Source organism: Elephantulus edwardii, unplaced genomic scaffold, assembly GCF_000299155.1.
Source record: "Elephantulus edwardii isolate Elephantulus edwardi_28Jun2011 unplaced genomic scaffold, EleEdw1.0 scaffold00314, whole genome shotgun sequence".
In the NCBI taxonomy this organism is placed as follows: domain Eukaryota; kingdom Metazoa; phylum Chordata; class Mammalia; order Macroscelidea; family Macroscelididae; genus Elephantulus; species Elephantulus edwardii.
This window is the reverse complement of record NW_006400064.1, coordinates 1,244,163-1,260,474: the sequence shown is the minus strand read 5'-3', so window position 1 is coordinate 1,260,474 and position 16,312 is coordinate 1,244,163. Positions and strand designations below refer to the sequence as shown.

Here is a 16,312-nt window from a genome sequence, read left to right as displayed (position 1 = left end):
GACTCAGAGTCTTCCCTCAAGATACCCCAGATAAGGCAGCCAGGGAAGCCAACCACCACAGGGCTGTGCAGAGTGGAAAGGGTTTGAAGGGCTGTCAGGAAGGGTTGAGACACTGAAGACCAGGAAGCCGAGGCTGGTTGAGTGGGAAGGCAGAACCACCCTCTGCCCACAGCACTCCACTTAACCAAGATGCTGTAGGCAGGGACCTTGTCTTGCACTATGCTCCTCATAAGTTTCAGGGGTTCCTCTGCAGAACTGGGTGAGGAGTGGAAGGTGATCAGGTCCTCCAGAAGGGTAGGGGAGAGCCCAGGCAACTTCCCCAGATCCCACAGGCCTTGGGAGAAGGTACCAGAGACCTGCGTGCCTCCCTCACCCCAGGAAATCCTGGACCTCTTCCACAGTGACATCCCCTGTTGTGTTGAGTGTAGTGTTGGCACTGGTGGCTGAGTCCACGGATATGGGCGAGAGTATGGTGTCAGGCAGCTCCAGCATGTCTGGAGGGAACAGAGCACATAAGATACCATCCACATTTATAGGACCGCAAATACCATAGAGCCAACTGGCAGTGGACTATGGAGGATCTTGCCCTCTCCACCCTGCATACCCCTATTTCCTTTGCTTTGGGCTGGACTGGGGCTCCTGTCGCAGCTCCGTGGGGCCAAGATGATGCTTGGGGTCCCATTGGCCTGGCTCAGCTTGGGTGACTCTTGGTGCTTGGAGCTGCAGAGCAGGGACTGTCATGAAGAAGTCACGGACAGGCTCTAAGGGTCCTAGCTCCCCTCTGCAGAGCTCTGGGACAGGGTAAGGGGGCCCATTCTTCAAGCAAGAGTCAAACAGGGATAACTGGCAAAGCCAAATGCTTCCCAGACTCGGGACTTTTCTTTCCCAGCTCCCCTGTGCACCTGATATGGGCAGTGTCTTGAGACAAGCAAACGTCCAGAGAGCACATAGGCTCCGTGATGTTACGAGCACTCAGGGAAAAGCGTTCAAATTCTGATGGAGAAATCAGGTAAAAACCTAGGTACAGCAGGAGAAAGGAGGCAGGGTACAGTTAAGAGAAAGATACTAACTGAAGCTAGGCTCATCCCCCCCAACCCCCACCAGCATACACTGGCTGGAACCACCCAGCCTGTCCCCTCACCCTGGCCATGTCGTGTGAAGACACAGGAAGCTATGCCACTGATATCCTCCTTCCGGATGCAGGAATAGTGCACTTGGGGCCGCAGGCCGGGAACTGAGAAGATGTGGACGTCACCCAGATTGGTCAGGCAGGCCAGGCAGGTTTCAGCATAGTCCTCACAGGCCACGCTGGTAAATGTGGCCAGTGCCACCTTGCGCACACGGCAGCCCTCATGGGCTGTCAGCTTGAACTTGGTCTTGGCACTCACCTTGGGCAGTGTGAACACCTGGCAGCAGGCAACCAATAAGCACAGAACCTGACTTCTCCATCACCCCCAATGTCCTCCCCCCCCTTCACCTCTGGCCAAAAGCCACCTTCATGGCCACTACTGCCAACTCCCACCCCAAAGCCAGCCTGCCACTCAAGTCCCTGCCTTACCCAGCATACCTGGGTAGGGCCTTTGTGTTTAGAGGCAATTCACCTTCGGCACCACCCTCCCCTTTGCCCACCACACCCTCCCATTCCCACTTCTCTTTCTCCAGACCTAATAGATTAACCACTTTTCTCTAGAAACTTCCAAGACCATCTTCCTTAGGCACAATCAACACAAAAGTCTAACAGTTGTATACTCCTATGTCCACCCAACCATGAATCCTTGGAAGTGGACTCAGTACCCTGGCAGATCCAGAAGCCTCAGGGGAAGTCTTAGTGAGAGGAAAAACTTGAGGGAATTCTACTGGTGGGGAGGATCTTTGGTCAGTGAGGTGAGATTCTGGTGAAATGGGTCTTAACAGCTCACCTTGAACTGTTCTTCAGATGCGATGAGCACTGCATGGCCACCCTGCATGTCTGGTGCCTGTGCCAAGTCCTGGGACGCCTCAAAGGGCTCAGGCAGTGGGTGGCCACGCCCATCCAGCACAGCAATGGCCACCACTGGTGCCCGGTGCATCAGCTGCACCTCCTTGCCCAGAACAGCTTCTACAGCCCGTTCTGGCCATTTCTCGCTGCCTGTCACAGTAGCCACTGCCGTTGGCACCTCCAGTGCATAAGCAAACACAGAGCCAGAGTTGGTGCCGGCCCACAGGGTAGGACCATGGTGGACAGCTGCAGAGGGAGAGCTCATAAGGGCGTTGCATGGCCTAGGACCTTATCTCCCTGTATACCTAGGGCCCCCCACTCCTCATGGGTATCCCTCTCTTATCTCCCCTTAACTTAAGGCATGCAAGACAGCATGACTAATCAAGGCCTTCTAGAGGTCAACGACCTATCTCTAGACCAATCCAATCCAGGCTCTGACTCAGTCCTACAGTGACTGCCAGGACACTGCCCAGGGACACTGATCTCCCTAAAGACAACCCCACTGCCATCAAGTTAATTCTGAATTGGGGAAAATTCCACTGAGTTTCCAAAGCTCTAAGATTTAATCTTAACACACCTCCAGAGCTCCTAAGGAACAACTAACAGGTACCTTCAACACCCCCAGATGGACAAGCTTTACTACTCTGGCTCCGCTACACCCTCAGCTGCCCAAGGATGAAATACTTGCAATGGGTTAGGCCCCCAAACTGAGCCATCCCTCTACCTGTCACCCACGTACCATCCCTTAGTCCTAAAGTGCTAATTCAGTGGAGAGAGGACCCAAGCCCTCCTCTGGCAGATCCACCTGGCCTGTCTGTTCCATTGCAGGCTCTACATGTCCATGGCCAAAGCCCTATCTTTGCTGTACCTTCATCCCTATGCAACCTGCTCTCTATGAAGCAGCAGAAGGGAACAGACTGTTTACAAGGAAGCCTCCAGAACTTCAGCAAACAAAAAGTAAGACTGGGCTGCATGCTCTAGAACAGAGGCCAAACAGGGACCATGGCAGGTCAGAAGGTTTACCCTCAGGCGCACTGCACACTCTCCCAGCACCTGAAGTTATTGATGTGTACACTGAACCACCAGGAGACCCTGCTGAGGACAAACCCTGGGCAGAATCAGAACCTACAAAGGCAGGAGGATACCAGTCCTGAATGCACATATAGAGCTAAGCAAATGCCATCAGCAGAACCCAGAGGACAAAGTCTCTGAGTAATCCCAAGTACCACAAATATGCCAAAGGCCAGCAGCAAAGCCAAAAGGCCAGCCATTGGTGAACTGACCTAACTGCTGTGAACAGATTACCCAAGGCTGCACTAGCCATACAGACCAACCTGTGGTACTCTTAGACAAACTTCCTCAACAAGCAAATGACACTACAGAGGCTACGGACATACTCAGACAAAGCAAGACCCACCCTGCACATGTACCATGAATGACTGACCTGACTTAGACAACTAGGGCAAGTACCCAGTACAAAAAGACAATTCTCGAATGAAAGGACATGCAGGCAATCCAAGGAGTTGTACAGGACAGTCCTGGCACTCTGAGCCAGCCATGTTTTGGTGGAGAGACACAGGTGTCCACAAAGGAGTGATCTAATGTGTGGCCTTCTGCTGAAACTACTCCAGCAGGATAAAGAGGTAAGAGGCAGAAAGCTGCTGGATCCAGTGGGTACCCATACCCCTCTATTTTTGTGCAGGTTTGAAACTCTTCACTGTAACTTACAATAAACTGATCAATCAGCCAGTAAACCACAGCTGGCTCCCAAGGTGCTGAGTCAGTGTCCTCATGACAAAGCTCCTATACCTCTCACACCACACTCACTTCAGGGCCTTTCCACTGCCTGCCAAGCTCACCAAAACCTCACTCTTAAGAAATTCTACAGTCCCTCAGTCATCGGGCTCAGGACCCTTTCTAACATCCTGGGCCTACCTTGCCCCAAACCACCCCTTTCCGTGGCCTCACCATCTCGAAGGAATGTGTCAGCAAAGTAGAGGCAGCGCACTACACCCGAGAGGGAGTCATCAGCCGAGCGAGGTTCTATGCGGCGCTGCACTGGCGTCACCTCCACATCATGGGAGCTGGCCTGCTCCGCTAGCTGTGCGTTGGCCTCCTGTAACTAGGGGAAGTGAGGCCAAGCAACATCACCTTCTTTTCCAGCCACCTGGCCTTCCATGCCTGCTGTTTGGCACTCAGCAATCCACCTCACTATCCTCCTGATGAACCACATCAGGAGAGGGAGCCGTTGTCCAGGCTGGGACGCAGCAGCACCCCACAGCACATCCACCTGCCTGCTCACCTTGCTGTTGGTATTAACAGGCCGCTTCTTGCTGGACACCCGGCTCTTGCGAATGCGCCGGAAAGACTGACGCAGTGACTTCTTAAGCGATTTTACCCTAGAGAGTGGCCCCTCCATGGCCAGAGAGTCATTGGGGTGAAGGGTGCACCTAGGGGAATATAGAAGGCAGTAAGGAACAGCAAACGTGGCCAGGCACTACAGAGCTCTGTCACAGAAGCCCGAATGGTGGTGGTTCTGAACATTTCACCACTGCCTTTTAAATGCTTCTTTATAGGATCAAAGATTTTAAGTGGGAGACTAAGGCCCAAGCATGAGGGTTCCCAGAGGGCCCTGGGGGAAGGATGGAGGCTCAGACTCCATGGCATGTAGTAAACTCTGTCATCTTGGCTAAACTATGATTCTCTGGTTTGTCATACATGTAGTGATGTCAGTTTGGAACTGGGTGTCACCAGTTTTGCTACCAGTTTTGCTACAGGGGAGTAATATGTAATGTGACACCCTTCCTCAGGACACAGCTCTGACCCAAGTTAGGGGTTTAACCTGGGCTGTAGTCTTCGTCCCCTTTCTTCTTAACAAGAGATAAAAAACATGCAAACAAAGACAGAAAAACATACAACCACAAGAAACAAGAGTGAGTGAAACAAACAGGGAAGGAGTGCATTTTCTGACCCCAGGGTCCTCGAACAGGGAACCTCTAGGCCCAGAGAAACAATGATGCCAAGACAAATGGACATCTCCAAGAAACATAGGGCCACAGAAGAGACAACTGCCTTTACCCTGCCACAGGGCCTTACCCTAGAACAGGGCCTGACTATGAAAGAGTATCTCTTATCAAAGCTGTCCATCTATGTTCTTTCCATTGCAGCAGCACTACAATCTAAGACCATCCCCAATACTTCTCCCTACCCCACTCTGGGCTGTGGTCACACCCACAACCCCCTCCAATGGTCTCACTGCCGCACCTGGCCAGCACAGGACTCTTACGCTGGTAGTCAAAAACACCAAACCCATGACTGGTGCCAAAGGCCACAAGCCCCCATTCAGTGTGCAGTGTAACAGCAGTGACAGTGGCAGGTGGCAGGCACTGCACCAGCATTCGGGGCTGGAAGCCAGCAGGCCAGGGCAACAGTCCCGTGCGTGGGCTCAGCCGGTCATGGCCCTTCCATGTGAAGCCCTCCCTGTCCTGGAGCAGGTCCACACTGGCCATGCTGACTGCCTTCTCGGCTGGCACGTCACTCAGTTCCAGCACCAGCACCTAGAGTTGATGACAGGAAGATGAGAAGCATTCACCAACACCACTAGGCCAGACTCTGGATGAACCCTACATGATGTGCATGCAGTGATTAGGCCCACTCAAGCCCGCATGACCCTAGGCCCCAAGCTCTGATTAGCAATACTCTGTTTTGAGTATCAGGGTACAGCTAAGGTCAAGATGTGGCCATGTTAGACCATGATCCAGCTTCTGGCCCAGTCTTTCATGGCTCCCCACAGCCATAGGCACCACTTCCTATTTGCCCTTAACCCCTAATACTATCCCACCTCTCACTCTCAACTCAGGGAGTTCTGGTGACATAGTCCATAAGAAGGTACGCAGGCCCACTAATCCAGGACACTGCTTCCAGAACCTAGAAATATCTCTCAGCCTCACCTGGCCCGCAGTGCCAGCCACTACCATCTGAGCTGTATACTTGCAGAGTGCCACTTTCTGTACTCCCAGCCGAGGGTCATCGCTGTAGGGGTCGAAGCAGCCCACCTGGGGGAGGAAGGGGTCAGGACAAAGGTAGGCCAGGGTGCTGCTCCAAGTCAATGAAGTGTAAGTACAAACCTTGCGAAAGGGAGGCCAGTCATCCTCAGCAGTCTGGCCCAGACCGTCCATGTGCTCCAAGTCTGTCTGGAACAGGCCAGCAGTGCTCAGCTTATAAAGGGGCCGCAGCGCCACACCCGAGGCATCCCAGAACCGAACAGTGCCATCTTCATGGCTAGAAGTCAGGAACACTAAGGTCAGCTCCCTCTCAATTCACTCATCCAGTAAGCACACAAGCGCACACACACATACGTCACACATACATGCAAACTGACTGGTCATGCTGCACACCAGGCCTTGAACCTAGGTCTTTCCAAAGTGTGGAAAGTGGGGAAATCCAAAATAGCAGAGCAGGTAGTATGAGGAAGCCACCCCACTGGAAGCAGTGGTTCATTACTTATAGGCAAGGGCAAGGGGCACAGGAGGAATGATCATTGAGGTACAAAACCAAGGGCAGAGCAACAGATAGTAAGGGAGGGATAGGAGGTGTATGTAGAAAGACTAGACAAATCTAGGGTGCAACCTTAGGACCCTGCTGCAAAGCCCAAGTGAAGGATGCCTAAGCAGGGTGGAAAATGAGGCCAGGGCACAAGAGGCTTGAACACGGGAGTCATCAGGGGTACTGAAAGCTGTAGTATACCCCCATATGGGGCACAGTGCCCCAGAGCCAAAATCAGAGGATCCAAGCATAAATAGACAGCAGGGGCAGGGTCTTCCCACACCTGCTAAGCGTGGGCTAGTTCAGATCTTCTGGTCCCAAGCAGGCAAGATAGGAGGAGCCATTGGATTTGCTAGGGCTCAGTTTCAGGTCAAAAGGCAGGGTAGGAAAGGCCTCAATCCAAGGTCTGTGGTTGTTGTTGTTATGTGCCGTTGAGTCGCTTGCGACTCATAGCAAGGTCTAGGGAGGTTTTATTTCAATCCACCCTCAGGGATAGGTAGGGGATGAATTAGTACTACAGAGGCTCAGCTGAGTCATGGGCCTGTGGCCTATCAACAGTGAAGGCTGCACGAGGTCTAAAGAGACGAGGTCTCACTAGCGCACATGCACACAAGTGTCACAGGCATGCTGAGTCCTGGGGTACACATGTCTTTCCTACCCAGTTAGTAGCAGCCCTCGCTGAGATGGTTCCTGGGCAAGATTCTGGCCCCCAGTGATGGGCCAGCTCTAGAAGAGGGAGACAGAGTTGTGACAATAACATTGGGATATTTTTTCCTCAGATGGTGATGAAGGCTGACACGCACACCTCAGGCCTGGCCCACTGACACCCCCCCCCCACAGGACATGCCCTCCCACCACAGTCCACCCAGAAGGGAGCCCAAGAACACACTGAAGTACTGCAGGCAGCCTGAGGGCTCTGCTGCTCGCCAGAGCTCACGAGGCGGGTCCACAGCTTGGCAGGGACATTGGCCACATGGGCTGAGCAGGTAATGGCAGATGAATGGAGGGGGGCAAGGTATGGGGCAGGCACAGCTGGCCAGCCAGGTGTTTTCAGGTCCAGTACCACCAGCTCCTCTTCAAGCAGCACAGCCAAGGCCTGGGGGTCATCAAATTCTGTGGGGCAGGAAGAGAGGTGAGCCGGCTACAAGCTGTAGAGTCCAAGGCAAGGAGGGGAGGTGGAACATACCATCCTGAGGCTTAGTGCTGTGCACTGTGAAGAAGTCAATGATGCGGGAGGTGAAGTCCAAGGTCACTAGAGTTTCTGCCTGAAGCACACTCACACAGTGGCGGTCTCCATAGCTGGCACGGGGCATGCCACCACTGAAGATGAGAAAACGGCTCCTACAAAAGGCATGGATCCGTAAGCCCTGAGCTGCCTGGGTACACTTGTCCAGCCCTAGTGTCCAGCCCTGGCCTCAATCCCTCAACTTACCCTGATTCACAGTTTCGCCACAGAATCTTGTTGATGGCTTTGCAGGGGAAAGGGCCTAGAGGCAGGGTAGAGTGTCAGGCCAATCTGTGCCCAACTCTCAGTGCTGCTTCCAGCCTGATCGGATCCAACTGTGCCAAACATTCAACTCATCATCCAGTCTCACAAATGTTCTGCTTCCCAAGACCCAACCACGACCCCAAATGGTCCTCACCTCCAGGGAGTTGGCACTTTATCTTCCAACAGTCCTCCTGTGTGACCCCACCGAGGTCAGGCAGTTCAAAAGCCTGACCTGGGGTGGGGTGTCAGCCCCCACCCATCACCCCGAGTTCCATTCCAGGAGTCCCTGAGTACTCACCATAGGGTGTGGTGACTGTAGTGGGCTGCAGCACAGGGGAGCCACCTGAGTTCACAGGCCAGACAGCATAGCTGCCATCACTGTGAGAGCTGACCACGGTGCTCCCACTGCGCTCCCAGCACAGGCTCTCCAGCTGCTGTGGATGCGCAGGGATGCCCAAGTGAGCACGGCCCGGGGGCAGGAGCAAGGGGCATGGCAGGTGTAGTGCACCACTCACCAAGTTGCCCAGAAAGACATGATCCACACAGGACGTAGCCTGGCTCCAGATGACCAAGAGGCCCCGGCTGTAGCCAATGAGGATCTTGCTGGGGTCCTGCAGGTGACCTTGGAGAGATTCCACAGGGCCCAGGGCTTTTCCACATCGGTAGTCATCTGGCAGGCTGGAGAAAAAAACAGTGAAACCTATAGACAGTTTCACAATCTGGGGCCACCAGGGTCAGGCACTGCCACCTCTTACCTTTGCAGAACCTCATCGGGGCCAAGGGTCTGCTCCTCAAGCACAGTCAGTGTGTCCAAGTCCAAGAAGATGACGCTGCCACCCTCCGTTCCTAGGGCTGCCCTGTTGCTGGCAGCCACCAGCAGGACCACAGTAACCTGAGAGGAACTGGGTGAGGCACTGTGGGATGGAAGAGGACGAGGAAGGTGCATACAGGTCCCTCGTTATGGAGTGGCTACCATGTGGAGAAGTAAGTGGGGAGCTTCACCATTCACTTCTTCACACATGGAGCTCCATCATTCCTCAGGACATCTCAGAGGCAGGAAGGAAAACTTCCCAGATTGGGGGGATGGTGGCACCCCAGCTCCTTGGCTCCTTCTTCCCACCAGAAGACAGCACAGAATCTGCCCCAGCTCTCTGCACATCCCAAACTTCAAAGTGAACCATGGCAAGAGCACTATGAATCTCTCTTAGTGGCCCAGCCAGGTGGTGTGGTATGGGAGACCTGGCCCACTGTAGCCACACTTGTGACAGGGCTGGCATACTGGCAGGGATCAAGGATGCCCTCCATATTCCAGGAGGCCAGGTCCCCACCCAATTTCCCCCCAGTCCATCTTGCCAATACCCCTTGGAGCATGGCCAGCAGGACTCCTGTGCCCCAAACCCACCCATGAATGTCCCTCACTGACATCAGATCTTGCCTGGCCATGCCCCAGCAGCTCACAATCCCCCAGACACCCAGACAACCTGGAACACAGAACCAGAGGACCACAATCTACAGAGTCTGAGATACCCTGGGTTGTCTCGTCTTGTGTCTTCTATTGTTCACAGCCTGTCCAAGGCTCCCACAAGTCCTACTGCAAGACACCTACCAGCTGACCACAAACTAAGATTAGGCTCACAAAGTTCAAATTCTCAGCCTGGGAACCCGGCCTGGCTCAACTTACCCTAAATTTGAACCCCAATCCTCCTGCCAACTTTAAGCATGTCCCACCCTACATGGTGCTGAGCTTCCACCAGACCCTAGAGGTGGTGTCTGGCAACTGGCCAAAGCCTCCAGTACCTGGAACTGTCAAAGCCCAGGCGGCTGGGTGGCTGGAAGCTGAGAGTTTCCTCTAGGTGGGTGCAGCCATCATGAGGGACAATCTCCCAGAGATGCAAGCTGTTGTCATCCAGCAGGGTCAGGAGGCGGCCCTAGTGGCAAGCAAAGAGTAAGACCAAGGCTGGCCTGGGAGAGAGGGCAAAGGCGCCTCAGGAGAGGGCATGGGTAGAGGCTCACCTGGCCAGGCAGGAAGTGTATCTGGACAACTGTGGCTGCATCACGGTGCAGGCCTGTGAACTCCACACCAGGTGCACCATAACTGAGGTGAATGGTCAAGGATAAAACAATCAGGCACTGGCAGGGCATCCAAGCCTCCTTCTCCTTTTTGGAAGGTCCACCTGCAGGTACTTCCTGGCTAGGCTGCAGGCTCTATCACTTCCTGCAGGCCAGCACTACTATGTGACCTTCAAGTTCTCATCCACAAAGTGGGCTGGCAACTCAAATTTCTCAAAGCTATTTTGCAGAGCATGTATAACTAAAACCAGGCCTGCCAAATCCAGCCCAGGCCTGCTGCATGGCTGTGGCCCTCTATCTCAGCCTATTTGTGTGTGTGTATACATACATGTTTGTGCATGTGCTAAAGTGCATAAATGCAAAACCTGAATCTGGACCAGCAGGTAGTTGTCAGAACAGAGCAAGGAAACACTGCACGGTTCAAAATTAGGAAAGGAGTGTGTCAGGGATGCATTCTGTTTCCACACCTTTTCAATCTGTATGTGGAACAGAGCATTCAAGAGGCTGGACTTTATGAGGAATGTGGCATCAGAACTGAAGGAAGAATCAACAACAACCTTCACTATGCAGATACAACCTTGCTTGCTGAAACTGAGGAGGACCTGAAGCATTTACTGCAGGTCAAGGACTATAGTCTTTAATATGGACTGAAGCTAAACGTCAAGAAGACAGATTCTCACCAACGGGCCAACTGGCAGCACTATGATGGATGGAGAAGAGATTGAGGTTGTTAACAATTTCAACTTGCTCAACTCCACAATCAATGGTCTTTGGCACCAGCAGTCAGAAATCAAAAGATGAAATACATTGGGGAAGACTGCTGTCAGGGTGCTCCAGAATGCTTAGGAGGAATGACACCAGTCTAGAGTATGCACGATCCAGGCCACGGTCTTCACAAATACATGCTATGCATCAGAGAGCTGGATAATGACTAAGGATGACAGAAGAAGGATTGATGTCTTTGAGTTATGGTACTGGACAAGAGTACTAAAGATATCATGGACATTCAGGGGAACAAATAGGTCTGTTTTGTAGAGACTGAAACCAAGTTTCTCCTTGGGGCTAAGATTTTGAAGCTCTGTCTCATGTACTTTGGGCACATGGGCAAGAGAGACCAGTCCTTGGAGAAGGACATCATGCTTTGGAAGGGTGGAGGGACAGTACAGGAGAAGACGAGCCCAGATGAGATGGATTAGCGTAACAACTGGGACAATAGGAATAAGTGTACTGGAGTCAGTGAGACTTGTTCAGGATAGGGCAGGGTTCAGAGCTATTGAACCACAGGATTGCTACAAGTTGCAGGTGACTCAACAGCACATAACAATGCCCGTAAGATGCATGCATGACAGGTCTGATCAGAAGCATCTCATCAAGACAGAACCCGGAGGGGACCCAGGAAGACTTGGGGAGAAAATCCAGGCTGCCTCTTTCCCCCAGGCAGATAGCCAAAGGTCTTCACTGTATGGGATGAAAGATTCTAGCCTGTCCATTTCAGAGAAAACATAAAGGCTTGGAGAAACTGGAAGACCTGCTCAAACGGTCCAGCATCAGTGCTAGAGTCCTGGCAACCCCAAGTATGATGGTAGGCTTGGAGGACTATTAGGCCTGAGGGCCCCTACCAGTGTGGCTATGAAGGGACAAAACAAAGAAGCCGTTGCCTAGAGCCTGAGCTGGGATTCTCTGCAGGACCCTGGCAGGGTGTAAAAGAGAGGACAAAAGAAAGGGCAGGAGCAGCTGGGCAGAGATCACGGTTGCCAAGGAGATGAAGCCAGTCTTGTAGAGGGAGGGTAGCTCTGATGGCCAGGAACAAACCTCCCCAGTCTCAGTTTCCCTACGTGAGGGGCCCAGCTAGAGGCTCTGAGAAAAGAGAGAGAGGAAGGAGGAGACTACCACCACCTTATGAGACTTTCTCACCTGCATGTGTGTTCACTGTTAAGACAGACAGCTGCCTCTTTCTGACTCAGCTAAGAATGCACGAAGGCAGCTCTGAGGACCTTGTGGCCAGCATGGTGCTGGACCACAGGAGCCCTCTGCTGATGAAATATGTGTCTCAGGGGCCCATCTACCATCCCTAGACACCTACCTTGGTCCAGCCAACACCCCAGCCCCTTCCCCCTCCTATTCTCCATCAAATTATTTTCAGCCAGCTTGAGACCAAACTGAAAGGGACACAAAGGATAGGATGGAGGGATGTTCCTCACTAAGTAGCCTTAGTCACTTGCCAGGCAGCCTGAGGGGCTGCATAGCAAGTTGTTGCTGAGTACAGTCAAGTTGGAACGAACTCTGTGCTGACCATCCAGCGGGTTTCCAGAATCAGTAAATTACACAGGAGACTGCCCATTTGTCTCCTGTGGAGCAGATGGTGGATTCAGATATTGCAGCTTCTTACCTCTAGGCCCTCAGAGCTCCCTGAACAAGAAACAATGGGTGGGATTTTCAGTAGCAGGCGATGGGCCCTCATCTTGCTTGAAAGGAAAATGCCTGCTTTGTGCAGCTCACAGAGCATCTAGACCATGATAGAGCCCCAGTGAGGCACAATGCATGCCCAATGCCCAGTCTGACACTGCTTCTTATCCTCTTTCTGCTCCACATGCATGTCAGACCTTCACATGTGTGCCTGTCACCAGACACTCTGTGGGCATTCCCTCACTATTCCTAGTCACAGCAGTGTCGATAGTGGGATCTTGATTACAGTCTTGCTAATACAGAGCAGGGCTATCATCCTAGCTCACAGTGAGAGGCCCTCAAGGATCTGAGGTCATGACAATCCCCAAGTCCTGGCCTGAGATTCCAGCCCACACCATCACCCCTGAGGCCCTGTATCTTCACTAACTAATGGATAAGGACCACAACCTAGGAACTGCCAGTAGACAGACCCGAGGCCATGGCTGCAAAGGATACATCTTGACAGCCCCAGACCTGGTGCCAATGGCCATGATGCGCAGTTCAGGATCAAAGGCCAAGGCGCTGGGCTGGTTGGGGAACCCATGCTCCACAGTCTAGAGAGAGAGAAGGCTGTTGGGCACAAAGAGTCACACTCCAATATAGCTGCCCAGACATCCCTGAGGTCAGTTTGAAGTACTTAGGCTCCAGGGTAGTCAGGGTCAGGGATGCCACTTCTTTGTACGGCATGCTTGCTGTGAAACGGGCCTCTGCCTCCTGTCAAGAGTGTAGGCTTGGGCCACAGAGCAGTACCCCTCACACTCTCAAAGATTTGTCCCTGACTACTATATACAAAGATTCCAGAAATATTTGTTGAGACACCAGTATCAAAAAAAAGAGACCCACATCATCCTCGGAGCACAGACTGAGGCTTGATGAGAAGTAGAATTGCCTAGGGTCCCAACTATAAGTTCATAGAGTTCCCCAAACACAGGCCCCACAGAGAGAGAGCTTAGTTAAAGGTCACAGGTTAAAAGCCCGAGTCAGCTGGCTGAGGCTATTATTCTCCAAATCCTACCCCATTCTCAGCCCAGAAGGAGGCTCAAGGCTTCCAGCCTGGTCCCTGAAGGTACCACTACCAGACACTGGTTTCTCTACTCAGAAATCAAACAACAGGAATCACATCCTCAAATCAGTGGTGAGATGGTATGAGGGGACATGATCCACCCTGTGCCAGCACAAGTTGTTCTCAAGCATTTCCTACCACCATGCTTTACATACAATTCCTTGCATTCTCAGTTGGCCAGCCTCAGTAGCTCCAAACCTGTCCTGGCACCACTGGAGGGCTACAATGCCCAAGGAGACACAGACTTCCTAATACAGCTGGTTTCCCTCTAGGCCTCAGACCATCCAGGACAAGCATCTGGTACAATCAAGGCATGATGACCTGCATGGCGGCATGGCCTTGGGTGACAGCACCATCTCAGCTATCTTCTCCACTCAACACTGGGAGCAACGAGTACACCTAAACACAAAGCTAGCCACTGAGAAGGCATGGCTTACCCCGTCACCCTAGGACTGCCAGCCCAGGCCAGGCTTGACTTTAACCAATGTTTGGTTTCGGGCATAGTGTCAGCACACAGACACGTGACAAGTGTCCAGTGCTGGACCCTATAAGGTATGGGAAGGCCACTTTTTATACTCCACAGCCCCTACCCTGCACCAAGCGTCTGGTACTTGTCTGGACAAAGGCTTCAGCCAACTCACTATCCAAAGTGCTGTCACTATACCTTCTCTATTGCTTGCCCCCAATCTGTTCTGCACAGAAGACAGTCTATGAAAATCTAAATGAGATCCAGTCCCTTCTCTGCTAGGATCCTCCTAGGACTCCACTGCACTCAGACTCAAAGCCACAGTCCTTACTATCTTGTTCCTGTCCCCTAGACCCCATCTGCTCCATTCTTCCCTTGCTAGCTGGGCTCCAGTCTCCAAGACTCTGTGGCAGCTCCCAGGGCCTGCCTACTTGCTGCCCTGTCTGGGTTACATTCCCCTCAATGATTCTCAAAGCAGGCTCTTCCTACCATGCAGGCTTCAACCCAACTATTTAGAGAGGCCTTCTAAGCCACCCCAGTCCATACTCTTCACAACTCCACCCTGCTTTTTTTATCCATAGCACTGGTCACTGGTCAAACTATTGCCCATTTTATTTTTGTTTTGCCTGTTGACTGCTTCCATACCAGAACATGAGCCTCCCAAGAGCTGAAATATCTGTCCCTGTTGAACACTACTGTCTCTAGCAGCTAAAAGACGACACACAATAGCGGCTCAGTACTTGTCTCACAAACAACTTGTGAAGAGAGCTGGAATACGAACTCAAGACTGTCAAGAGTCCAAAGTCCATGCTCATCCCTGACCCACTCTCCAACTTAGCCCACTCGGTAGGCCCTCTACCCAGTTTGTGACCCAGATCCTTCCCCTACAGCACCTCTCTCTTACCACTGCTGCCCCCTCAAAGTGAGAGGCCTCCTCCTCCTCAGAGCTCTCATCTGCCAACCAATGACTAGCTAGAGAGGCCAACACCCCATCCAGGTTCTCACACTCTACCTCACTGGCTGAGAACCTGAGTCTTCTCTCATCTCAAAAGGCTCACCTTTGATAGCCACTCCAGCACAGGAAAGGAGGCTTCTAGGAGCTCCCCCAAGTAACAGCCTCCATAATGGACCCCACAAGGTCATTCCAGTATCCCTGGCAAGACTGAGGGTCCTTACAGCCACCTACCACTGCCATCAGCAGGGAACTTACTGGAAATTCATGTTCACTCTGGGAAAGAGAACCAGTGCTTCAGCCATTCTAAGTCCAAACACCCTAGAGGTTCCTCCTGGACAAGTGCTTCCTCACGCTGGCCCAGGGAACCTGGCACCAGCGCAGGGCCACAGCAGCTCCTACAAAAATCCACATCCCAAAAGACTTCAGTCAAATATGACTGACTGGGGGAGGAGGAAGCCCAGATAAAGTGTCTGTGCCCTCTCTGTGATCTCTCTGAACCTCAATCTTCTCCCTTATAAAGGGAGGATAGTAATTAATCTCCAAGAGTAGTAAGAAGCTTTGGAGTAAAGCTAAGACCAGAACCCACAGGCCCAGGAGTTCACAAAGAGCAAGCCAGGTACCTTATGCTACCACACCTCAGTGCAAGGTTGGATGCCTCACCAAAAGAAGGGGCCAGCCAGCCCTTCACTCCACGTTCTCCTTAGCTCAGTGTCAGGTCCACAAACGTCCGGGTACAGAGCCACAACAGGCTGGTAAAAGCAAGAGAAACTAAGGCCCGAGACTTAAAATACAACTAGGCATCGCATTTCCCCTGGACTCAGAGGGTGGGCAGGGCAGCAGACTTGGAAGGGATTCCCCAGCCCCACTCTCCGTCCAGTCCCGGCAGGGTGAGAAATAAGTACAACCCCGGGTCCTGGACGTCCCAACAGCTAAAGAGGGAGGGTCCCAGAGAATGAAAAGCCCGAAGACGAACATCGTAGGAAAGACACTAAAGCGAAAGGGAGAGCGAGAGTGGGATGGGGGCTACTGAGGAGGCGGCGACGCAGGCTCCCGGAGAGCAGCAAGGGAAGCAGCCGGAAACTTAGCGAGGCGCCGGGGCGCCGCGGGCCTCCCACCGGTCCCGCGTCCTGCTGCGGCCTAGCCTGGCACCTTGTGGAAAGCGAAGAGCTCCTGCTTGAGCTTCTCGCGCTGCGGGTCGGCGCCCTGCCGCCGGAACCGAAACTTCATCATCTTGGCCCGACTCCGTGCCCGTGCCTGCACCCACGCCTGCAGGACGTGCCGCGCAGCCCCGCCGATCCTGA

At 52.8% G+C, this 16,312-nt stretch overlaps 1 protein-coding gene across 1 annotated transcript; it reads right to left on the bottom strand.

Moving 5' to 3' along the window:
• Positions 1-369: 369 nt before the first annotated feature.
• Positions 370-16,241, bottom strand: LLGL1 (lethal giant larvae homolog 1 (Drosophila)). The gene is made up of 21 exons (XM_006901186.1): positions 16,161-16,241; positions 12,984-13,081; positions 10,026-10,107; positions 9,810-9,940; positions 8,768-8,926; positions 8,528-8,690; positions 8,311-8,446; positions 7,956-8,010; positions 7,710-7,864; positions 7,413-7,636; positions 7,182-7,249; positions 6,106-6,259; positions 5,929-6,033; positions 5,243-5,535; positions 4,281-4,428; positions 3,947-4,100; positions 1,920-2,224; positions 1,142-1,406; positions 903-1,017; positions 605-720; positions 370-494 (listed from the first exon to the last, which is right to left on the bottom strand). Exons 1-21 carry the CDS (start codon positions 16,239-16,241, stop codon positions 370-372), a joined length of 3,132 nt encoding a protein of 1,043 aa, XP_006901248.1.
• Positions 16,242-16,312: the final 71 nt, after the last annotated feature.